The sequence below is a fragment of the Grammomys surdaster genome, unplaced genomic scaffold (assembly GCF_004785775.1).
Source record: "Grammomys surdaster isolate TR1022 unplaced genomic scaffold, NIH_TR_1.0 266, whole genome shotgun sequence".
NCBI classification, from domain to species: Eukaryota; Metazoa; Chordata; class Mammalia; order Rodentia; family Muridae; genus Grammomys; species Grammomys surdaster.
Genome location: NW_021604707.1, coordinates 1460645 through 1486358, shown reverse-complemented (window position 1 = coordinate 1486358; position 25714 = coordinate 1460645). Strand labels below are relative to the sequence as shown.

At 43.4% G+C, this 25714-nt stretch overlaps 1 protein-coding gene across 1 annotated transcript in view; it reads left to right on the top strand.

The window, feature by feature from the left end:
- Positions 1 to 25179, top strand: part of Barx2 (BARX homeobox 2) — a 67321-nt gene extending 42142 nt beyond the window's left edge. Inside the window, exons 2-4 of the mRNA XM_028776152.1 lie at positions 10990 to 11296; positions 16013 to 16097; positions 24160 to 25179. Of these exons, the coding sequence (XP_028631985.1) occupies positions 10990 to 11296; positions 16013 to 16097; positions 24160 to 24426 (659 nt within the window). The 3' untranslated portion in view covers positions 24427 to 25179. The remainder of the gene's footprint in view (positions 1 to 10989; positions 11297 to 16012; positions 16098 to 24159) is intronic.
- The last annotated feature ends 535 nt before the right edge of the window (positions 25180 to 25714 follow it).

Sequence of the window (25714 nt, the reverse complement as noted above, 5' to 3'; positions counted from 1 at the left end):
CTCAGAACTTCCTGTAACTCTAGCTGCAGGGGATCCTATACCCTCTATTGAATGCTGTGGTCACCCACGTATGTGTACATACATATAAATAAAAATAATATTAATTAAAAAAAGATACTTCTGTTACACAGAGTTTCCTTTTCTTCCTCATCTCACACTTGGGGTGTTTTTGCAACTTTTTTTTTTTTTAAATCTCATGACTATAGTATCTGCCTAACTTGGCACTTGGGAGTCAGAGGCAGGTGAATTTCTGAGTTTGAGGCCAGCCTGGTCTACAGAGTGAGTTCCAGGACAGCCATGGCTATACAGAGAAATCTTGTCTGGAAAAAACAAACAGACAGACACTTGAGAGGAATCCTATCCACAGAAATCATAGGACTGGGTGTAAGACATCAAAATATCCAGATGGAAATGTCACAGTGCCACTTGTCACAACCAAGGAGACTGTTATGATCTTAACTATCTTTTTGGTCCCTTAACAAACAAGAGAGCATCCTGGCTTAGTGACTTTGTCTTCATGTTCCAAAGTACTTCCCCTCACCCTCACTCTGTGGAACCAATTTCAACATGAGATATTCTTTGGACCATGCTTCAGTAAGACATAAACACCCTTTCTCTTGTTTTCTCTACCATGCATGTGTTTGTCTTTCCTTTGAGATTTTTAATGGCAATTGACAAATTTTTATGTTTTTTTTCATGTGAACACAAATTAAATTTCTACTTGTTCCTTCTTAGCTATTTGTTATTTGTGATGAGATCTCAGACAGCTGCACCTTTCAAACCTCAATTAGATCTGTTACTGAGGGAGAGTCTTCCCCCATTCCCCCTGTGTTTGCTTGCATTCTTCTCTGGCATGTTCTGATGCTGATGGAACTACAGGCTTCCTTCTAGAAACAGTACAGGTGCTGCCCCCACCGTCCCCAGACCCTAACTAGAAACCAGTGAATAGGAGGCATGGGAGTGGGGCTAGAGCACAAGAAAGCAGAGTAACTTCCTACTGAGTCCAGGCATCTGGGAAATAGGAAACTTCATTTGGCCTTGTCTGCTAAATGGGTGTTTGAAAAAAAAAAAAAAGAGAACCTTTTTGGGAATAATTCTTCATTGATTTTTACTTATCAATTCTTCATTGACACTTTCTATCCAATATTGTCCTATGGCATACTTGCAGAAAAGTGTTATTGCCATTTAAAACAGAGAAAACTAGAAGCTGTGAAGTAGGATTCGACTAAAGCCACAGAACTTAGTGGGTCAGAATGATCTTCCCTGGTCTGAATCTCTTGGTTCTGGTAAAATAAGTTCGGTGGAGATCCAGGTTCTATGATGATAGTCTTTTTGATCTTATCATCTGATTAAAAAAAAAAAAACAATTGCAAGTTGCTGAGAAGCAGATGGGTAAATAAATTACCTTGTAATTTAAGGTTCGAATTAAGTAAGGGTGAGTAAGGACGTGAACAAAAGGTGTGGGTACATGAAGGGAGGAGTGGTTAATTCTGTCTTTGTAATAAACAACAGCTGTTCTGGGCAGCGTTCTGTCAATGCTGGCTTGTGAGGAGTGGATGAGAGCAGGTGTGGTTGTATGTAAGACTGTAGGATGGCTGGGAGAGAGAAGAAAGACCAGGCTGTTTCCAGGGTGTTCTTGGCGGAGGGAGCTGAGGACTGTTGGAGGTGGGGTGGGGCAATCTGCATTTTAGCAGCCTAGAAAGGTCCAGGAATCTATCCTCTTGGCTATCTTGATTGATCTCAGCTCAGCCTGATATTCTGTGGGTATCTACAGATCTGGTAATATTGCAGGTTGAACTGACAAGACTGAGCTTGTGTGCATAATGAATCTGGTGGTGATGTAACCAGCCTCCCGGGGTTGCTCTGTGTCTGCTCACCTCCCTGTCTCTCTTCAGTTTCCCACATCTCCTTGACTTCTCCCCTCCACCCCACCTCCTGCCTCTTTTTTACCCCAGAACCTTTATGAACCTTCTGTTTGTTCGTTTGCTTGCTTGCTTTACATCCACATAGATGGTTATTAGAGTCTACATCATGGCTGTTTCATGTGGGTCTTTTAAAATAAATTTCTTCCATGTTTAAAATTCATCTACACTTACCTCACTAAATGCCAATACCCCCCTTTTAATGAGGGAGTTAACAGGTAAGACGTTTTGTTGGCTTTTGCGTTGGCTTCTCAAAAAAGCTTCTCTTCTTTAGCCACATAAAGTTGTGACCTGGGAAGTGACCTATTTCATTTACTGTGCCCTGCTGGAAACCCAGTGTGTTGGGAGGTTCCACCCAGAACCTCCTCAGGTTCTTTTTCCTCCTTATATCTCTTCATTCAATGCTGACAGCCCCTGGACTTTACATCCAGTCCTTGTTTACCCTTAGTTCACTCCTCGAAAAGTAATTTAGACTACCCTGTAACTGTTTTCCTGTACTTCACAAAAATTGACTTTGGTTTTGTCTGTTGTGCCCTGAAATTCATCTTTCCTTGCCCATTGTCCTGCCAATGGCTATGTGTTGGGTTGTTCAAACTGTTTAGTGAAGTTGTGTGTGTGTGTGATGTGTGTATGTGTGTGTGCATTCTCTGTATGTATCTGTTCTGTGTGTGTGCAAATATGTACGAGAGTGAATGTGTGTACACGAATGTGTGTATATGTATGAGTATATATGTATGCGTGTGAGTGTGTATATGTATGTGTGAGTGTATGAGTATGCATATGAGGTGGCGTGTGTATGTGTGCTCTCTCTGTGTGGTGTGTGTGTGTGTGTGTGTGTGATATCCTAGGGATGGAATCCAGGACTTCTTGCATGCTAAGCAGAAATTTATGTCATTGAGTTACACCTCTAGCTCTGTTTTTTATTTTTTCCTCTTATAGATTAGTAAAATCAAATGTTTCTGGACTCCAGGAGGTTTTTAGAGAATTTCTGGCCAGTTTACATTGATTTCTTTGCTCTGTGGTTGTAGTCAGTCCCAGAACAGGGCTACAAGGGCATTTGAAATCTTTTATGATGCAAAGAGAAGCTGTCTGACTCTGGGTTGCTGATGTTTTTGCATTGTATATGAATGCACAGAGATCATGGGGATGTGCGCATTGTTCATATGTAGTTTTACTTTTTTGTTTCTTATTTTTAATACTGAGGTTTGAACCCAGGACCTCATGTGTACTAAGCAAGTACTCTACCACTGAGCTATCTCCACACCTCTCCATGACAGTTAACAGCTATGTTTCAATACTTCCCAGAAGAGTCAGGCCTTGAACCTGCAATTCTCCTGTCTCAGTCTCCTGACTAGCTGGGACTACAGGCCTATAACACCAAGCCAAATTTAAGTCTGCTCACTCAATAAGAAAACCAACCCCTCTTCCCTTCAGTGTGGCCCAATCACAAGTATCTAAGTTAAGGGATGAAACAAAGAGGGCTAAGAGCAACTCAGTACACATGGGTGCTTCTGATACTTGTGGGAGCTTCTGGTACTCATGGATACTTCTGGTACCTGTGGGTGCTTCTAGTGCTTGTGGATGCTTCTGGTATCCATGGGTGCTTCCCATATTTTAATTCATTTAACTCTTAGAGTCACACAGGGGAAGAATTATTATTTATCTGACTTTATAGATGATGATGTTACAAAAGGAATATTTAACATCTATCTGTTCCAGATCACTCTGAGAGTCAGAGGTAGAGCCCCACCTCGCCTACCTTTGCCTCTAAATTTACCAGCTAGTTGAGAGAGATGAAAGCCGTTGTAATTATCTGTTGTAAGTGATTATATGAACCCCTCCTCAGGGAACTTGGCTATTGCTACCCAATTGTTCCACCGAGTCACTTTCAGGCTTCCTGAATACATCGGTCTCCTTGTATTTGTGTGTACTGCTTGGGTTGCTCTGAAGCATTCTACACATATATAGGTCACACATTCCTGGAACACAAATGAGTCAATCAGCAACTTAGAGATTCTTACTCATTCTGACCTTTGGCCCTTGTGGGTGTGGAGAGGCAGTTTGGGGACTGGTATGCTGAAGAAATGAAGAGAAGCCCACAGGAGATTTGTAGAAGCAGGTACTCTTGTCTGAGGTTTCTGCCCTAGAGTTCAAATATAGCCATGGCTGCAGGTAAGATGTGATAGAAATTGGCAACGCTGGATGGTGTCCATGCCTGGCCCTGGCATGTAAGCTCATGTATAGTGTGGAATCTGGAAGTACTGACATCTTTCAGTAATCAAGGGCATGGGTTCTACGTCACCCTGCCCTAGCAGATATGCAAACACATGGATGAACAGATTTTCTGTATAAAATGGCATACTTTCTCCTAGGTAACTGAAGCCTTATCTGGATTATTTTAATACCCTACCCAATGAAAATACTATGGAAATTGTATTACACTTAATTACACTTAATTGTTTATACAATAATAAAAAGTGTACATATTCAGTACAGACTCAATTGTTTCAAAAAATATTTTTCCAAGAGAGCTGGACTCATTGAGGGCTAGAGAGTGGTAGAGCTGGCCTGCTACTTGACAGCTATGGCATTGGGTAAGCTAGTCAGGGCAGTGCTGGAGATCTGGCCCTGGTGGTGTGAGTGGGGGAGAGCTGGTCAGCTGACTAACTCAGCTACCACCAAGACCCACGTCCAGGGCTTTGAGTTGGCCCACCCCAACATCAACTCAATCTATGAACTGCTTGGAGCACGTAATGGGGCTGGTTCAGCAGATCCAAAGCTGTAGGATCTCCATGACACAGGGCAACAACAGGATATCTGAGAGGAACCTTGGTGAAGATTCAGTATTGATAGTGTGGCAGAAGCCAGAGGCCTCAAACCAGACCAATGAACAATTGCAATGAACATTTGCAAGTAAAGCAATTTGGGCAATAAGGGTGTACTGTGTGACACACTGTGACACACGCAACTTCCATAGTGATATTGTTGTTTATTTGTTCCTTTTTTAAATTTTAACTTTTTGTTTTCTTTTGGAGAGGGGAGGTTGCAAGAGTGAGGGCAGATATGAAGGGATGAGAAGATGAATGGGATTGGGGTAAATTCACAAAGAATCAATAAAATGTAAAAAAAATATTTTTAACCCTATGTTGAACCCGAGAATCCATGAATCTAGAGTTATGACTACTCTGTTTAACCTATCCCCTCAAACTTCTTGGATGTTCTATGGCATGAGTCAATCACTCAAGTTTTAGAATCCAAGGGTAGATTCTCAGAAAGACTAAATAAACATTTGTCAAGGGAAGTGTTTCTAGATACAGGATACACAGTTAATGTGCTATTCGTCCTATGGGAAAATTCATCCCATTTAAGCTGAAGAAAAACAACCAATAGAAAATGCACCCAGTGTGGTCACACTTACACTCCATTTGTCAACTAAAAATGTGTTTGTTTAATTAGTGTTAATTAGTGTGTCTGGTTTATTACAATCACTACTCTTATCAGTAGATAACTGCCTGAGATTCACAAGTACATGCAAAGAATCCAGGCTAGGCCAACAGCTGTCTTTAGTCAACATTCTAAGTGATAATTTCTAAGAATTATGCATTAATTTGTAAATACCCCTTTCCCCTAGTTTTAAATAAGTTGTAGGCATATGACTAATCCATTTCAGTGCTTTGATGGGAATATGAAATGTTCACGAAATTGGTTAGTGAAAATAAAGCTCTGAGCAGAGCTATTTTGATGAAAATCAGGGCATATAAGAAAAGACAGAAGCAGCTGACTTGAGCATATTTTGTCTTACTTTTCTGTGTGTATAGATCTATCCTTTGAGAGATGCAGGGCTTTATTGCACATACATGACCCACTACCTCTTAGCCCAGCCTTGTTTCTAACCTTAAAGATATACATCAAATACCCAGGTACCTAAGTCTCACTGCAACTGTATTTAACATGGTGCTGGTCTTCCATTTGTGTCTGTCCCCAACTTAGAAGTCCTCTCAGGTGGTAGCCAGATGTAATTTTTGTCACTGAATTTGCATTAGAATATTCAGTTAAGATTCTTCATACTATATACTGTGGTAGTTCTGATGTGCCATAAAAATGTCTCACCAGAAAGTTGGAGGGAAGGAGGGATGAAGAGAGGGAGGGAAGGACAGATGATAGATAGATAGATAGATAGATAGATAGATAGATAGATAGATATAGATAGAGACAGACAGACAGACAGACAGACAGACAGACAGACCAAACATTTAAAATGTTTGGGTTTAGTCTTCATTGAGCAAACTGCACAAATCTCTGTAAACCATCTCCTTTACAGGGTAAGATCATTAGAAGAGATTTCTTTCCCTAGATTAATCTATGAGGTTGACACAATTTTTACCAGTGTATCAGTAGTATTTGCTTTTTCATTTTTGTGTGTGTGGTGGGAGGTGTTGTTTCTTAAAACAGACCAACAAGTTGATTATAAAGTTCAATTAGACAAATAATAAATGACATCAGTCAAGAAATTTTGTGAGAAGAAGAAAGTGGGGATCTTATTCTATTTGATAACAATATATCATAAAGGATCCACAGTTGTTAACGTTGATTTATTTATGTAGCCTTCACTGGCCCAGGACTTGATATGTAGACTAGGCTGGCCTTGAACTCATAGAGATCAACCTGCTTCTGCTTCCAGAATTCTGGGAATGTGCTACCATGTCTAGCAATAGTTAAAATGAAATGAATCTAGTAGACAGACTTCAGAAGCATGCAGGTATACATGAACTCTTCTAGGAATGGACCACCTCTAGGGTCTTGTGTAGCCCACTGTATGTGTAGAATTACAGTCAAAGACAACAAAAATCTGTTTGTGGTTTTTGTTTTTTTGTTTTTGTTTTTTGGCTTGTCATAGAGCCAGCCATGGTGTGGTCCCAGCACTTGGAAAGTTAAAGCAGGAGACCCTTGGGTTTGTTGCTAACCTGGTCTACATAGCAAGAGACCTTGTCTTAAGAACAAAGTCTTAGATAGGAAGCTCTTATTAAAAATTTCCATGGAGTTATATAATATACCTCTTAGTCAACACTTTTCTAGAATCACTCTTTTTATAGCCTCTACTTTCATCAAAGTTACAGATCCTCAACCCTTCAAAACATGTCCCCCACTCTTGTCCCATCATAGCCTTCTCTTCTTTCCTTCCTCATCTTGTATTCTGTGTGTGACCCCTCTGTAGAGGTCACCTTGGGAAAGGTAATCTCTTCCCCAGTCTGGCTGCTTTTCTAGGAAGTGAGCACATGCACAGGCACATCAAGAACACAGGCATACGTACGCAAATATAAATCTAGATTCCACATATGAAAAGACATGCTATATATGAAAGATTTAATTTTGACAAGGATCATCTTTTTTTCTTCTTCTTCCATTTTAAAAATGTATTGTATTTTTGGTGCCACTACTAAGAATTCTCAGCCTAAACAAAGCCATGAGACTCTCTGTGTTTATATTGGGATCTATGATCTATTTCAGATAAACTTTTAAGTAAGCATAGTTTTTTTTTTAATTTAAATTGACCTAAGACTCTCCAGTTTTCTCTTTCACTTATATAAAGACCTCTTATTTCTCCACATTTAATGAGATTTATTCTGAAGGAAAGAATGTGTTTTAACCTAGAATGTAAACTCAAATGTCTTCCAGCATAAAGAGGAAAAGTTCTGCAGACTCTGACTGTGATGAAGAGGGTCCCTTTACCTAAGACAGCACCCACAGTTTGCTTTCCAACAATATCACAAAACTAAACATAGTTTATATGTCAGTTCCCTTTGCCCAGCTTTTTAGAAGCTCAAAAAAGACTGAAAAAAAAAATCAGAACTTTAGAATGAGAATGAAACTTAAGCCTCATTTAGCTAAATTCTTCCTTTTCCAATTTACAAAAATAACACAAACATGTGACAGACTGTACAGGCTACAGAAGTATTATCTTAGGTATTAGAGCTCCAAAGGATGCTGGCTTCTATTTCTTTGTACTTTTCTTGCTGTCTGGGGCTGGCATCTCTCCCTCCTCATGACCTCACATGTTGGTATGCCCCAGGCTCAATCCTCAGATCTCCTCTTTCCTCCACTCACCAATTGGTGACCTCATTCATCTCATGGCTCAAATGCCACATATGAGTCAAAGCTCTTCCAGTCTCTTGCTCCCCTGAACCCCAGATGAGGTTACCTAGCTGCCACCTCAGCACATCAGAGATGTCTACCACAGCAGTCTTGGTTTTTCTCACTCACCCTTGCTCTGGAACGTTTTATCAGACCTTTTTGCCTTATCAATGAGATATAACCAGAATCTGATAGCACCATGGCCATTAATGTTGTCTCTAGGGCCTGGGATATGGCCTCTACTCCTCACTGGGTTTGTAGTCTCTGCACCTGCTCCTGAGCCTGTTCTCCACAGTGGCCATAAAGATTATTGATGACTAAATCTTGCCCCTGTCCAGCAGAATCTCATGGATGGCTTTTCATCATTCTGAATCACATTTCTATATGACCTGACCCCAGCAAATCTCTCTGAACCTTTCTGACTTTCTCACCTCAGGTGTTTAACAGTCTTTGAGTCAAAGCTTGTTGCCCTGAAAGGGATTGCACATGCTGGTTCTGTGCTTCTAGGTGCTCAGCAACCCTGCATCTTCTCAAGTCTGGCACACTGAGACACACATATCCTCTGAAAGGTCACCTTTCCTCAGAGGCCTCCCTATACCTGCTCCATCTTCTCTCTTTGTTGTAGCTTTTTCTGGAGAGCTCACCACTGCCTGTCACTATATTGCTTGCTTCCTCTACAGAAATGTGAGCCTCAATGAAGGTGGAATTTGTTCGGTTCACAGTCGTAACCAAAGCTTCTAGAACGGGTGGCCCATAGTCCATGCTCAGAGATCAATACCAGTAGATTCCTTTCTAGTCTATTTTACTCCTGCCTTCCCCTAGAGGTTGTTATTATTATTTGTGAGGTAAATAGCTTTTCAGATTTTCAAAAAAAAATGTATGTGTTAAAGTGGCCATACAGCTTTCTGATGACACAAATTTCATACTGTGTTTTTCTCACTTAATATATATGGATAATTAGTTGATCCATTCATCTATGTATTTATCAGATTATACTGCTAGGCCACACTGTAGATATAACCTGGCTCATTGCTGTGTTAATAAGTCTGTGGATTGTGTCCTCTTTCCACTACTGTAAACAAGGCTGCAGTGAATATGGTGGCACACAAATCTCTGTGCCCACGGATGAAAAACTCATTCTGGAATTTCTGTCAGTGACTTGGCAGATGTTGACGGTGGGCATGTAAAATGCTTTTTCTTCTATTTTTTAATCTTCTTATATTGCCAGCAATGGTAGATGAGTGCCTATCACCCCACCACCACCACCACCATCTTTGCCAGAATGACATACATATACAGGCAGATGTGGCAGGTGCTGGGAACCAAACTTAGGCCCCTTGAAAGAACAGAAGTGCTCTTAACCCCTGAGCCATTGGGCCAGCCCTGATTTTTATTTTTTTTTTTCTTAAAATGAATCCCACAACACAAACCCTCAAGCGTTAGAGTTGGCTTTAGGGTTCCTCGAAGTTGTTGCACTGGGTGATTTATTGTTTCTTAACAACTTTGTGGTTTCTACTGGGCCTCACTAGAGTGTTCTCAAAGAACAAGAGCAGTTATCTGTTTTAATGACTAGGCCTGGCATCCAGAACACAGGCACAGGAATGAATACAAAGAGCAATGCCAAGCCAGTTGAGAGTCGGGTTCACAAGCAGCACCTGGGGGCTTCTATGATGTAGTTGGTTTCAGCCCAGGACAAGTGTGAATGTTGGTTGGCTCTTGCTTGTTCTGCCTTTGTGGCTGCTGGCAGGCCTGCAATGAGGTTCGAAGGGCAGCCCCCAGTCTTCTCTGGTTTCATCAGCTGTCGAATGTGGGCTGAGAGATACTTTGGTGTAGCATCAGTATGATAGAATTTGAAGAGTTCTGGGAAGTTAGCTACCCTTATTATCTAGATGACAAAACTGAAACCAGAAAGACAAAGACACTTTAAACCTCAACCTATAGACAGTAAACAGAAAGTGGATTTTTAAAATGTATTTATAGATATAGATTGTTAGCTGCAGAAGCACTTTTGCTTTGAAATTCCTAAGAAGCAGTGGAAGAACTGTATATATGTTCCTGAACTCATGCACCCTAACACCTGTCCATGGCAGACATTGTTAATCAACCTCAGAAATCTCCAACCCAGCCTTAGAACACTCTTTAAATAGTGCTTCGGGTAGGTAACTAGTCATAATTGAGTCAGGTTTTTATGTGAATTAAACGTGTTTGTTCCTCCCTTATAAACATGTGACTCATGACCCAGCGCTAAGAGCCCTGGGTGTTAAGCCAGAAGATTGTGGTTTTGACCCCTCAATTTGCTTTTCCTGGTTATGCTGTATTAGGTGAGCCATTTAACTTTCCTGGGACTAGCTTCCCTGAAATGAGGGAGTCAAAGTGGGATAATCATTAAGCATCCTCCTTCTCTGAATATCCCTATGATTTAAGGCATAGAGATTTTTGAGTCTGTGATTTTCATAGTTATAAGAAAAGTCTTTTCTTATAACTTACATGGTCTTTGATGAAGACCAGAGGGTTTTTTTTTTGTTTGTTTGTTTTTTTCTTTCTTTCTTTTTAGGAAACTTGCATGTTACAGATCTGTTATTGGAATTCAGATGTTCATGCTTCTAGTCTTTCTCTATCACTGGAACCAGAATTTAGGCATTCACAGCATGTAAGCAGTGTTACTTAAATGAAGGGACTTACAAGAAGCCATTTTTGGCTAAGTGGAGCACAAATGGCTTCACACCCCAAGCTGGAGCAAGGCTCGGTGTAGCGGGCTCACTCAGCAGTTCATGGTCTCGAGTCGCTTTTTTCTTGATTTTGTTTGCTCCACTTGTACCTTCTGACTTGCAAGAGGCCCTGCATTCGTTCCGGTCTTAGCAAAGAGTTCTCTTTGGGTTCCTTGTCCCTTGTCTCTCCGGACCTTGTTGTGACTTGACTCTTGTTTGCTTTCTAGGCTCTCCTTCCCTAAGGGCATATCCTCTCCTGTCTGTGATCACCCGGCAGCCCACAGTCATCTCCCACCTAGTTCCCACCTGCCCGGGAATCACCCCAGTGTTACCTCGCCATCCAGTTGCTGCGGAGGCTGCTGCTGCTGCTGAGACCCCTGGTGGTGAGGCGTTAGCCAGCAGCGAATCTGAGACAGAACAACCCACACCCAGGCAGAAGAAACCACGCAGGAGTCGCACCATCTTCACGGAGCTGCAGCTCATGGGTCTAGAGAAGAAATTCCAGAAGCAGAAGTATTTGTCTACTCCAGACAGGTGAGGACCAAAGGATGGCGCTCTCTGTAGGAACCACCTGGAGAAGAGTTCTACGCTCTGTGGGTTGTGGATTCACAAATGGCACGTTCAATGTTGGGTTACACTCTGGTCCAGATTTTATTTGTTTGCTCAAGTCCTGTCAACTTTGCGTTAGAAGAGACAGCCCACCTGAATCTATGCCATCACTCCCCAGTGCCTAAATAGATGCTCTCTCCTCTGTCTCTCCTATGTTTCTGATAATCCTCTGCAGAATACCAAGAAAAGAAAAATCACACTGTCTGGAAGCTGGCTTGGTTCTTAAAGCCCCAGACACTTAGTGTCACATGCAGTGGGTCTAGACCTGTAATTTTAGCCCTTCTTCGCCCTCTTATATACCTGGCTGACTCAGTTTTATGGAAAGGCCTGGATTGATCTAGGTGAGGAAGTTTCTGAGACCTTAGTGCATTTGATCAGGATGAAAGCAGAGCTACTTGGCAGAGATTGCTGAGAAACTGGAAGGAAGTCTCCTCTTTAAACCCTTTGTAATTCATGTTTGGAATGATTGCAACCCTTGCTTTCTCTATAAGCCTTCTGTCTTTAATTTAGTATCTTAATTACTAAATATGCCTGTTTCTTTATCTTACCCTGAGGTGGCTGAGCTCAGGGATGAGCCTATTTATTGGGAAACTTTTCCAGATCTTTTAAATTATTATTATTAATTATTGCTAAGTGCTTTGTCCCTATTAGGTTGACCCCAGTCCTATGAAAGAGAACAGGAAATAACTGCAATTGAAAGCCTGAAGCTATTCAGTAGTTGTTTAGAAAACAAACTAGAAGTGAACATGCAATCTGTAGGGTTCCCTTTCAGGGAGAACTTGTCTAGTGGTTCCATAAGTCATCTGCTTGCTGAGGGTCTCTTGGGTGCTCCAAAGTGGGATGTCAGGGTGGCAGAAAATACTCTGTAGTAAATAAACAGAGCCCTGCTTTAAAGGACATCATGGGGGGGGGATGGAGAATGACTACAATCTTTATAGCAGAGTAAGCCAGCAGTAGTGCCATATGTTGCCATAGAAACCAAAAGATATTGCTGAGTGTGGCAGGAACGCCTTTAAGAAGACCTTTAATTCTACAAAACAGAGCATCCTACATAGAGGAGATATCCGTAAAAGGCATAGACTCTTGTCTCACTAGACATGTTGAAGGAACTACACGTATGGGTGTTTCTACTTAGGGTGTGGATGGGTGGGTGTAGTAAGGACCTTATATGCCTGACTGAGGAACAGGGTCTTGCTGCCGAGACAGTCACTGGCCCATAAGATCCATTTTAGAATCATAGCTTCAGGTAGAACTACAACTGATGGATTATAGGCAAGTGAAGCCAGCCATGAAAGAACCTAGGGATGGCTGCCAGGGATAGAGAGGAGAAGGGGGGATGTTTTAAAATGGAAACAGAATGGGAAGAACTGACCCTGGATGAGGAAGAAGGGTGAGAATTGAATGTCCTGTGGTTCCTGAATGAGGCAGGCCCTTAGGGAGCAAGGATGCTCTTTGTGGAAACCGGGCTGAGGACAGGCTGGGATTGATGAGGCAGAGTGAGCTTTGCTTTGAACATTCACACTGCGGTTACATTTGGGCAGACAGGTCTGTGAGTTGGGAATTAATACACGTGATCCCAAGGTTGCGGGTAGCTAAGTTTCGTGGGCTTGTGTAGCCAGATGGAGCAGCCATCATTCTTACTTGTATGGATATGTATCTAAGAGGTTTCAGAAAGTATTGTTAAAAGTTAGGCTTATTTCTCAGAAAACCTGAAGGGGAGGAAGGAGAGAGAGAAAGAGAGGGAGGGAGGGAGGGAGGGAGGGAGGGAGGGAGGGAGAGAGAGAGAGAGAGAGAGAGAGAGAGAGAGAGAGAGAGAGAGAGAGAAAGAGAGAGAGAGAGGTTAGTTCTTAATAAATCTGTTGGGGCTTCCTGATACTTGTCCAGGCATCTCTCAGGTGACCCACACAGAACTGATTCACTTGCATAGGGAGGAGGACTCCATCTGGCTGGCACTGAAGCTGACGCCCCAGTCCGCCCTCTCCATGTTCCCTACCTCCCTACGTGACCAGAGCCATGAGCACTCCCTCCTCCCACAGCTTCTGCCTTCCTCCTCCGTGTTTGTTTCCCCGGTTTCCTAGGCGACTCCATTGGAGTGAATATGCAGGGAAGTGAGAATTTGTAACGGTGACAGGTAATGAGAGAAAGCTGATGACAGTGAGATTTTTCTGCAGCCAGTGTGAGTGAGTCAAGGATGCATTTTTCCAAAGTGAGCTAACAGCATTTGCTAATGCTGTGGTGGAACTGTGAACCTTCCACTGACTAATGCACCTGATGGCCTCAGGTGAACCAAGCTCAGGAAAATCGTGAAGGGGTCTGAAGGGACCCTTAGCACCACCAGAGCCCAGAATGGCTCTGGGATCAGAATTGTGGGATAGCCCTGGATCACTCAGTTCATAATGAATGACTCCCTAGGGCATAGTGCTTCATTAAAGAGAAAGCTAAGTGCTGTTGGGATTGGACGTTTATTGTTTTGGTCAGTTAATCACTTGAAATAAAATGTTCAGTAGCCAGTAGCCCCTCTACAGGGATGACCACTTATATGTGGATGTAGCTTTAAGACAGTTTCAACAGTCCTTTGAAGGCAGATTCTATTTTAAAAATTATTATTAGAGGCTTAATGTACCCCAATCAGAGTGGGAGTCCTGGGCATCTGTGTATGAAAACACCAAGAGTTGGCTGATACCAGGGTCAGTGGCAGTGTTTGTGCCAATGCTAGATCTCCTCAGGTAGAGAAAGCTGCAGCCGAGGCATTGCACCTGGACTGCCTGCTGCACCTGGACTGCCTGTGGCTTAGGGTTGAGCCTGTGCAGGCTTGCAAGAAATAGTGGGCCCTAGATCTGCAAGCGGCAGTTCTCAGAACGTGGTGACCTTCAAGCACTGGTGGCCACAGCTCAAGCTGATGTACAAGTCTGAACTGCTTCACTGAGCAGTGCTGGAGCTCAAGGGAGGTTGCAGGCAGGCAGCTCATGTTTTCTCGGATCCTACGTCGCCCCAAGGCGGGTACCCAGGTAACCATGTATGTCCCTGGCCTTGAGAAGTAAGGATAGAAACCTGACTAACTTCCCCTTAATATTCCAAGTTCCGTTTGGAGTGTTGAGTCCTCGCTCTCAGGCTGTGGCATCTCTGTTTCCCCTCCACAGTTCTGCTTTGTGAAGCAATGTTGTGAGGTGGGCCCTCACACAGAAGGTGGCGTACGAGTCAGTCATGGGTGGATTTTACTCTTGCTCCAGGATCCAGGAGTCAGCAAAAATAGAGCCAGAAGAGTGTTTATTTCAGGCGGCCCTTTTTGTATCACATAGTCTTTCCTCATCTACTCATGTCTGCTGATGTAGCACAGAGGTAGCCATGGGCAATGAAAGCAAATAAGGTTGCCTGTGTTCCAAGAGACTTCATTTAACAGAAAAGCAAGTGTCAGGAAGAGTTTGGCCATATCCTTGAGAAATTCTAATCTCCCTCAGCTTTAAGTCTTTTACCTGTAAAATGGGACTATTCATACCAAGCTCGGTGTGGTGAAATGATAGCACCGGTCAGGGGCTCAGCGTGTGTCTGGGATGCTGGCACGCTCTGGAAATGGTTGCTGTGTTGCTGGAATTACTTCTCACTGTAAAAATGGCTTTGGCCTTAGGGCTTTTCAGAAGGCTAAAGAGAAAAGTAGAAATACAGTGAGCATAGGCAGCAGGAGGGACTATGGGTTTAATGCTTCACTGGATTCTATGGCTGTACAGTCCAATCACTGTAATAATTTAGGGCAGCTAACAGTAAATTCCTGGGTCTGAAGGGATGTCTTAGTGCATGAGTCACTTGCTTCACGAGTGTGAGGGCTGAAGTTCAGATCCCCAGAACCTTCATGAAAATTGGGCAGGTGTGGCTGCTGCTTGTAATCCCAGCACTTAGCAGGCAAAAACAGGGGATACCCAGGACAATGGGGGAACTCTGTGTTCACCAAGATACCTTGTCTCAATAAATAAACTAGGATGTAATGGAAGATAACATTGGGTTTCTACACACAGCACACACAAACATGCATGCAATTAGCCATATACACATGCATATGCAAAAATATTTCTGAGCCCTGCTTTGTGATTTAGTTATGTAGTAGATAGTATTGTGGACATAAATTAAGTGAAAAACTTGGTCTTGAGCTGGGGAAGCAGAAGTAACCTGTACTCTGGAGACAGCTGACAACATGGTGTATTGGGGTGACTGCTGAGTCAAAGGAATAATGGGAACTGGGAGGCTCACTTACCAGAAGTGAATCTGGAGTGATAACTGGCATTTCCATAGAAGTATAGCTTTACTTTTTATTTCTAGTTTTTGGGATCGGAACCTAGATTTTATAGAGTACGGGGGGGGGGGGGCGGTGGTAAAGATCAAAGCCTTGGATTTTCAGGTTCATTTCCGAGAGAGAATGGATCTGAGATGAGAACTCTGCCCATGTTCTCACGTGTGCCCACTATTTCTATTTTCCAGTCCTACACGGGGTTCTCAGAAGGGAGACATTCTTCCTTTTGGCGATGGACTGGGTTAATGGTAGCAGTCCTAGATTTAGTAGCAAGTGCCAGATGCTAGCCAGCGTGTTCCCACTTTTCTCTCTCTCACTCCCCTCTTCCTCGCCCTTCCTTTGTGTCTCATGCCTTCTAGGTTGGACTTGGCCCAGTCTCTGGGACTCACTCAGCTGCAAGTGAAGACTTGGTATCAGAATCGCAGGATGAAATGGAAGAAGATGGTAAGAAAGGGCAAGGAGTGTAACCCTGGGCTTGTTCTAATGGGAAGAATTTCCAGACTGGGGCTGTTGGGAGGCAGGAAGGACCTCTGGTAGTTTGGGCTTCAAGATAGGAAGGTAAGGTCTTCCGAGGCTGTGGAGGCCTGTGGAGGGAGGCTGTTTGAACTTGACCTCATTTTTTAAAAAAATATTTTTAGTCTTCTCTCATATATAACATCCAGATCAAAGTTTCCCCTCCTTCTCCTCCCCTTGCCTGTATATTTTCCCTCTCTCCCAGATCCATTCCTCACCCCTACCCTGCTCCTTAGAGAAGAGCAGGCCCCCCAGGGACATCGACCAAACAAGCTACAATTAGACCAGGTATATACCATCACATCAAGGTAAAAAGGCAAACCAGTAGGAAGAGAACAGATCCATAAGCAGGCAAAAGAGTCAGATACAGCCTCTGCTCCCACTGTTAGGATCTTCTCAAGAACACCAAGCTATGCAGCCATAACATATATGCAGAGGACCTAGGTCAGACCCCTGAAGACTCCCCAATCTCTGCAAATTCCAGGTCAGTTGATTCTATGGGTCCTCTTTTTGTGGTGTCCCTGACTCCTCTGGTCCTTCCTCCTCTGCAGGACTCCCTAAGCTCTGCCTAATGTTTGGATGTGGTTCTTTGCATCTGCTCCCATCAGTAGCTGGATGAAGTCTCTCTGGTCTTTTTGATGATGATTGTGCTAAACTCTCAGTTCCAGCATACCCTTTAGGCAGGACAATCTGTAGGTAGAAGGTTTTGTGGCTGGGTTGGTGCCCCAATCCTTTCACTTGAGGCCTTGCCTAGTTACAGAAGATGATCGGATTAGGTCCTGTGCCCTCCATTACTAGGCATCTCTGCTAGGGTTACTCTCATAGATCCTATAGAATTTCCATCGCACTAAGTTTCCACTTCACTCCTGAAATGTCCCCCAATTCCAATCATTTCTCCAGGTATTTTCCTCCTTCCTTCTCCCATCTGATCATGCCTGTTCCCAACCCTACCCATTTGTAGTTCACCTGTGAAATCTACTCTATTTCCCCTTCCCTGGGGGAGGTCCTTACATCCTCCACGTAAGTCCTCCTTGTTGCCTAGCCTCTCTGGTTGACCTCATTCCTTAACCAGTTTCTTTAGAAATCAAAGAGGAAAACCTATCAGCTTTCTCAGCTACTATTTTGAACTCCACCTTCTAGCACGTCCTAAGATCTCCGTTCTCCTCCCAGCAATAGCTAAGTACCTTCTGGCAATAGTCATAAAAAAAAAGTCACATGCTTCCATGCCTGTGTCTTTGAATGCAGTAGTCTTTAAACTTGGTGGGTATTATAGTTACTGGGCAGCAGGATAAGCTCTCCTCCCAGGAAGTCTGATCTCAGGGACCCATGGCAGGGCTGGGGACAGGCCAGGTTATTTTGAAGCGTACTCCCTTCCACTGGCTCCCACCTCCCAGTGGCCTATCTGATTGTGAGCTTGTTGACACCAAAGCTCACATAGTGTAGTCTCGTTCTTGAAGTGCCACCTTTGAATGTTTTACATTGGGGGGGAATGCTGTGGACACACTTCACATCCAAACTAAGCATCACTGCTCCTCTGCTAGCCATCCCAGCCTGTTGTGGGCAGCTCAGGGATGAAAATAAAACTTAACCTCTGCTTCTAGTGGAATTTGTTCTGTAGGTGGAGAGAGAAGGCCCAGGAAGTAGCAAGGGCATGCGGAATGATTCGGTTATTTAGTTCATAACCCACCCACCCCCAACCCCTGCAAAGAGTTTAGAGCCAAGATAGTGAAGACAGCTGTAGACAGAAGTTAAAAACTGAAGGATAATGAAATTCAGATAGAGTCATTCTAAATATTCTTTAAGTTTCTACACATATGAAACAGGGTAGAAATTGGGGGGTGGGTGGTGTTCTCTAAAGAAACTGAGTTTGGGAGTGAGAGGGGCTGGGCCACATTCCTCTGGGCACCCCTCCCTGGCCATCTAGGGCACGTCCCTTGAGTTCTTTTTCTTTTAAGTTCCACCACCTTCCTCTTTCCTCACCAATCATCATTGTGGAAATCAATGTCTCCTGAGCAGCAGAGTATTGTTTAAATTGGTTATCAGCAATCTGCACATGAGTCATATGAATAACGAACTGACAACCCATGCTCTCGGCCAGCACCACCCAGTTCCCCCCGTGGGACAACGTGTGCACCCTGGGCTCTAACATCACCTCTTTCTCATGAGCCACTCTACTGGCGGCACAGTTGCAGAGTACCTGATGACAGTTATCAGCCATACACTTACAAATGGAAGTAACTCAGCAGATTTAACATCAGAGAACCTTCTAGGCGAGCCAACTTCAGGTCCCTTCAGGAGAGAAGGAACCAAGATTTTAGTTCAGTTCACCTTAGCAACAGCACATGGACCAGTTAATTCGTATCAGGTAATGGGGTGAAGCGACAAGTTGAGGTGGTCCCTTAAAACCTTAAAAGCGTTTTGAGGTACTTGTGCTTTCCTGTGGCGGCTGTGAGTATGGGTGTAAGTAAACCTGAAAGCCCTGTGAGAGGAGAAAGGGATGTTGAAGGGGCAGGAAGGATGAGGTGAGGAGTGCAAAGGGAGGCAGACATGGAGGAAGGGAGGAAAGCCATCACAAACAAATGATGTTTGAAAATACTTAATGAAGTTAACGCTTCATATGCTAATTAAAAACATTAATTAAAACACACAAACCATAGTAATATTTTCAGTTGAGTCACTGAGACAGACCGGAAAGCTAAGTTATACAGAGCAATCAAGGCAACCTTGGAAGGGCGGTCATGCTGCTTCATGAGCAGAGAAGAGGAGGGAGGGCTTTGTGGAAGAAGCACCCGTAAGCTGGTTTCAGTGAATGGATAGGAATGTGTTCAATGATGGTGGGGAATGGGCTTCAGGCAGAAAGAAGGGGCAGAAGGAACTTTAGAACAGCGGGAGCCACACGCAAGGCATGGCGTACAGTTCTAAGCATTGAGTTCAGACTCCCTCAGAACAGCAGAGCATTGTTGAGCTCCGGATTGCCTCATATATTTCCCTGCTAAAAAGTCTTTCAAGGCTATCTCTTCAGGTACTGAGAAGGAAAGAAAAAGATAATTGGGTAATAAAGATGTCTCAAGGCTAGTAACCTAATTGGAACTGGAAAAAGATTAGCATTTGATTCTCAGACTCGCTCTCCAGGCTGCCAAGGGCAAAGCTGCCAAGAGCCAGATAGGATCTCTAACTAGTTTTGACTGGTCATCATGTATAACCTATAGCGGGTTGAGTAAATTTAATTTTGCACATTAGATGGGATGCTTAGCCCATATTCTGTTTCTGGGGATCCATAGCATTTGTATCAGGCTGAAAACGTCTCATTTTTTCACTGGTCTGCAGTATTAACGCTCAGTTCTCTTCTGAAAGCAGACCCGACCGTCCTCCAGAATGTGGGAAGACTATAGTGTCACACATGGGTGCCACTTGCTTTTGCATTGTCTCCAGAGAGTCAACAGTGAAAGTGTTACCAGTTGTGACCATAGACAGGTTACTATGTATCTCTTCTGTAAAGTCTCACATCTACTTCTCGGAGTTGTGCTATCTGAGATAACATCCATAAAATACCTAGGGTTGTGCTTGTCACATGAGATGCAGACAAAGGCCGCTGTGGATTTTGGTGTTTATTGCTGACAAAATCCATGTTTTCAAAGAATCTGAACTTTTAGAGGCCAGGATAGGAAGGTGAAAGTGAATTCTACAGGCATCTAAGAACCCCTCAAGTTCTCGTTTGGGTGAGAGGAGTCCTGAGTAATTGGTTCTCTGATTTGGTGCCAGGACACAGTTCAAGGCCTAATGGGACATTGGGTCGTCAGGCTGGGACAAATAGCTAATGAGAACGGCAATGCTGTGGGAGAGATTCATGCTGGAGAACCCAGACTTTATTCTCAGCATCATCAAGGCTATGGTCCCAACTGTGCTGGAGGAGGAGAAAGAGAAGCAAATGCTCCCCAAGTTCACAAGCCTGGCTTCTAGTGAGCGAGTGCAGACGAATAGGAAGCAGTAGGACTAGGTATAGCTTATGTGCTTATGTGCTCTTGCACATAAGCAGAAAGAAATGCTGGTGAGAATGCTAGTTTGGAGAAGTTTGGAGTCTTACATTTAAGACCAGCTCCCCCCCTTGGCTCACTTTGATCCCTGCAAACACTTTCTGTCAACTGCTTCCTGTCTGGAAGGGGAAGCAAAGAAGATACACCTTTCTACACTGTCACCTTGTTCTCTCTGAGGCCTGAACCCCATCTAAGCACCTCAGGAAGAAAGCAAGAAGAGATGGTCTTGAGGTCCTCATCCATATTCAAATACCTAGATTTAGGGTCCAGAGGAGGGCTGCTGATAAATGCAGCTAATGAAGTACCATATTCCAGGTGTTTTTGTGAGAGACAGAGAGAAGTATGTGACCTCATGCCCAGTGGGTTGCCTGACCCCTCTGGACTAAAGAACAACCTATCTCTAGGAATCATCAGGAAAGCAAACCCCAAAAGAGGGCTGCAGAGTGCTTGTGAGTGTACAATCCTGGTGCAGGGCAGGTTCCAGATAATTGCATGTCTCAGGTGCGCTGGGAGGCAGGGGGCCAGAGGTCGATGCGGAAAGCAGCCAGGAGGGTAGTTATCTCCTAATTATTGCTTGCACTGGAATGTTTTATTCCATTTAGAAAATGGTCTGATTGTTTTGACTTTTTTTTCATGCTGTAGGAAAACAGCCAGGTGGGGTAGATCCAAGCTGTGTGGGTGGTGTTCTGTAATTGCTGGGCTGGACTTTCTTTTGCCAATTAGATGGCTTCCTTAGACCTGCCCTTTTCTGACTTGATTACTGCATGGAGCAACTGCTTTTTGTATAACCTCTTTCATACCCAGTGGAGCTGCTTGCAACATGGAGAGTCTGTCTTGGCACAGTCAGGCACTTTCAAAAGCACTGATATCAAAATCAGATACTGACAAACCCAAGAAAGAACATGGGTGTCTTCTCTCCAGAGGTGATTTCTGTTAGTATCCATACCTTGTTGAAGGTCACTATATACCTCCCTTTGAGCTGTCTGGATGGGTTCGAATAAGTCAAGAAGAACTGCAGCTGGAAAGAGGTGTTTTTTTGAGACTAAACACTTTTCTTGGCTCTTGTATGCAAAAATTAAGTCAAAGTAAATCACAGATCTACATAAGAACTAAAATCATAAAAGCCTTAGAAGAAAACATAAGTAAATATTCTTGACTTAGAATTAAACAAGGCCTTCCTATATACAACACAAAAATCATTAGCAACAGCAGAAAAATTAAGTTGGATCTTACGAGAATTAAAAAGTTTTGTGCTGTGAAGGATACCATCACAAAGTGAAAAGAGAGAGAGAGAGAGAGAGAGAGAGAGAGAGAGAGAGAGAGAGAGAGAGAGAGAGAACACACTGGAAAGAGAGCCCTCTGCATAGGAACAGATATTTTTAAGTGTTCTATCTGATAAGGAACATGAACCTAGATTATTTTTAAAAATCTCTTAAACTATATTCTAGGGAGACAATTCAAACAGACATTGCTGTGCGCTAGGTCTGCCCTGAGATCATAGCACAAAAGAATCAGTATACAGACTGAGCAGGCTGTACTTACATACTTAGGTAAAATGTATATCAACAATTAAGAAAAAGAAGAAAGCCATGATGGGGGGGGGGGGGAGGGTGGGAGAGAGAGAGAGAGAGAGAGAGAGAGAGAGAGAGACCAACATGGGGAGGGGCACACAGAAACAGCTGGGGGAACGGAAGGAGGAAATGATATAATTATCTTCTAATTAAAATTTATTTTTAAAAGATATAAGAAAGGACAATAAACACCTGAAAAGCTGTTAGCCATTAGAGAAACACAAATGAAAACCACACCAAGCCCTTCCTTTGCACTAGCTAGGACGGCCATAATCAGGAAGGATTGATTACAACCATTGATGAGGAAGTGGAGAATTGAAATCCACACACATGATTGGTTGGGATGTCTAGTGGTGTAGCTATGTTAGCAAGAGTCCTCCGAATGTTAATCATAGAGTTACCTCACGATGCAGCAACTCCATTTCTGGCTACAGACCTGAGAAAAGTCCGAGGGGAAACTTGAAGCAGTCTCTTCACCCATGCTCATGACAGTGTTATTCACTGAGCCCAAAGGTTGGTGCAACCTGAGTGTCCATCAGCTGATGAGGGAGTCAGCAAGCTGATACAGACATACAATGAATATTATTTTCTGATACATGTTACATCATAGATAGACCTTAAGGACACGATGCTGAGTGAAGCAAGCAAAGCCCATATGTTATGATTCTGCTTATGTGAAAAGACTGCTGATTGCTGAGGTCCAGGCAATGATTTGGTGTTAGTGGGTATAAAATTTCTATTGGCAATGAGGAAACATGATCCAAAATTGCACTGAGGTGATAGTTGCCCAAGTTAGCAATTATGCTAAACATTGTTAAATTGGGCAGTTTAAATACATGAAGCATGAATGCAAATTATATCTTCAGAGCTGTTTTAATAAGAACTTAAGGTTTGACGAGTTACTGTACTCATTCTTGAAGTTCAGCCCAATGAGGTCCTCTTCCTGTTTTGAAGAAGGAAACAGAGTCAATTAATACCTAGTGACTACGTAGAAAGGTCTTGGTCAGAAGAGATTTGTCCTTAAGGAGCTTCTGTGTAAACGGAGAAGAGAAGCAATAAGTTAGAAATGTTCTCTAGTTTGGATCTAGAGTGGCCCCAAAGGTCCACATGTAGGAAAGAGGATCCATCTCTAGCCTGTAATGCTGTCAGGGGTGGAGGAAGGATGGAAGCTTTAAGAAGCGAAGCACACTGGAAGGAAGTTAGGTCAGTGGGAAGTGTCCTCGAGTGGGCACTGAGACCCCAGCTCTTCCTGTTTCTCTTTGCTTCCTGATCACATGTCATCAACAACTTGTTCCATTCTCCCACAGGATAATCTGACTTTACCATATGTTCAAAAGCAGTGGGCCAACCATGAAGTAAAACCACTAACCTGTGAGGGAAAATAAACTGTTCCTTCAGGTAGATGTATTCATCTCAGATATTATGCCCCAGAGATATGAATCCAATTAATACAGAAAGTAGCAAAAAATATCTCCTATCCCTTCTCTATTTAATTCAAGCTGTCCCAAAGCTCTTCACAGTAGCTGCCCAAAACATTAACTACACAGAACCAGAGATTGGAGTCGGCGGAGGAAGGACTGCATATTGTCTTTACTAAGGAAACAGTGAATATCGAAGACAATAATTTCTACCTGTCTCATGAGGGTTCTTGTGTAAAACACAAAATGGAACAACTATATAAATATTTTATACCATCATAGGCCATTTAGGGTATGGTTGAATATGTTTTACAGATCAACCTATTTTTTTAAGCGTTAAGTGAGTGCTGAGAATTTGTTGTGAGGCACTTTTTTTTTTTTTAAGGGTTCACATTTTAAAGTTTTTTAACTTGAACCATCAGATTGTCTTGAAATGATCCAGGCTCCGTTTCACACACGTGTGTTTATTTTCCTGCTTGCTATAGATCCTGTTCTTTTTTTTTTTTTTTTTTTTGGTTTTTCGAGACAGGGTTTCTCTGTGTAGCCCTGGCTGTCCTGGAACTCACTCTGTAGACCAGGCTAGCCTCGAACTCTCGAACTCAGAAATCCGCCTGCCTCTGCCTCCCAAGTGCTGGGATTAAAGGCGTGCGCCACCACCGCCCGGCGGATCCTGTTCTTTTAATCTGTCAGTCCATCATTAGCTCCTTAGCATCTGAACTTTAATCTCTTTCCTTACTAGAGGAGGTGACGTTTTTCTGTGTTCATGATTGGGGTATTAAATGCCAAAGTATGCGATGCTGACTAAAATCCACCAAACATGGAAGAAGCTGGCTACAGGGGGAGGGCCTTAAAACACCCTGTGGCTTTGCTATATGGAGGGAGACTACACAGTGCTATGTGAGGGTGAACCAGAAGCAAGATGGAGGGATTTCTTGGATTCAATAACTTTTCTTTTTTTCTCCCCACATAGGTCCTTAAAGGTGGACAGGAAGCACCCACAAAACCTAAGGGGCGCCCTAAGAAGAACTCCATTCCCACATCAGAGGAGATTGAAGCTGAAGAGAAGATGAACAGCCAGGCCCAGAGCCAAGAGCCGCTGGAATCCTTACAGGGACAGGAGGAGCCCTGTGATACCCAGGAGCCCAAAGCGTGCCTTGTCCCCTTGGAGGTGGCAGAACCGATTCACAAGCCCCAGGAGTTGCCAGAAGCTTCCTCTGAACCCCCACCATTAAGCTAAAGTAAAGTTCTTTGGGGGTAAGGGGGAGACTGGGAAGAAGGGAAGAGAGAGGCAAGGAGACTCTGAAGGAGAGAAGACCTCTAAAGACAAGTAACAAGGGTAAAGGAGCACTTCCGGTCTCCCTTGTCCCAGCGCCATTTTTATCTGGAGTATTTGATGAAGACTTGCTTGTGTGGGACTTAACCTTCTTGCAAGGCTGTTTTAGCCACAAATACCCTTCAGTAAGGGAGATAGCGCCTTGGATCTCATTGCCCAGGCTTGGGTGATAGCTGTAGGGCTGGCTACAGCAGCCTGTTAGTGTGACAGGCTTGGCTGGCCTGCAGCAAAGGCTGCTCTTCTCCCTCCCTGCCCCACTCTGGGCAACAGGTCAGCAAAGCAGGAAGTGCTTGGGAGACCTGCCCAGGCTCCTTGCTGACTCAGCGCTTATTTCTGTAGTTTTAAGAGAATTGAAAAAAATTTTTTCAGGGTGGGGTCGGGTGGGGAAAGCTGTTAAAGGCAGACAAAAAAGAAAAAAAAGAAAAAAAAAAAGAAAAAAAGGAGTTGGAGGGAGTTGTGAGTTACGAGGGACATCTCCCAGTCCTGTTTGTCTGTTTGAAGACACGTGTGCCTTTGTACCTTTGTAAGATGGTCAGGTGCCAACAGACCTGATGATCGTTGGCTTCCCTACTTCATGAAGTTGCCATCCCGGAAGCTGCAAACGCAGATATGTTAAGATAACTTTTATTTTTTAATTAAAAATAAATCTTTCAAGAGGATTATCTTGTTCGTTTGTTCATTTGTTGGTTTGTTTACAGAAGTGTCCTATGGAAAGAGAGGTAGTCAGTTTCCCTAGACCTTTCTTTTTCTCATCTACAAAACGAAAGGTGGGGCCACACCAGGAGTTCTTACGTACAGGAGTTACAGAAGGGCTGCAGTGGTCACGAGGTTAGGAAGCTGAGTAGCCGCGCTGCCCCCACCAAGCTACTCCATGGCCAGCAGCTGCACAGATAGGGGCTCCAATTTTAAAAGTTGTGGTATTTTTAAAAATATACTTATTTAATTTATTTTCACATGTGTGTGCACGTGTGTGTGTGTGTGTGCATGGTGCACGCTCATGTGTGTGGAAGCCAGAGGACAGATTATGGAAGTCAGTTCTATCCTTCTACTGTGTAGATCCTGGTAATTCAACACAAGTCATCAAACGTAGGGGCAAGTGCCTTTACCCCGTCAGCCATCTTGCAGGCTAGTCCTTTTGAATAGCTAATTTAGGGATGAGTTTTTAAAGGTCAAAACTATAAAGGTGAACGTT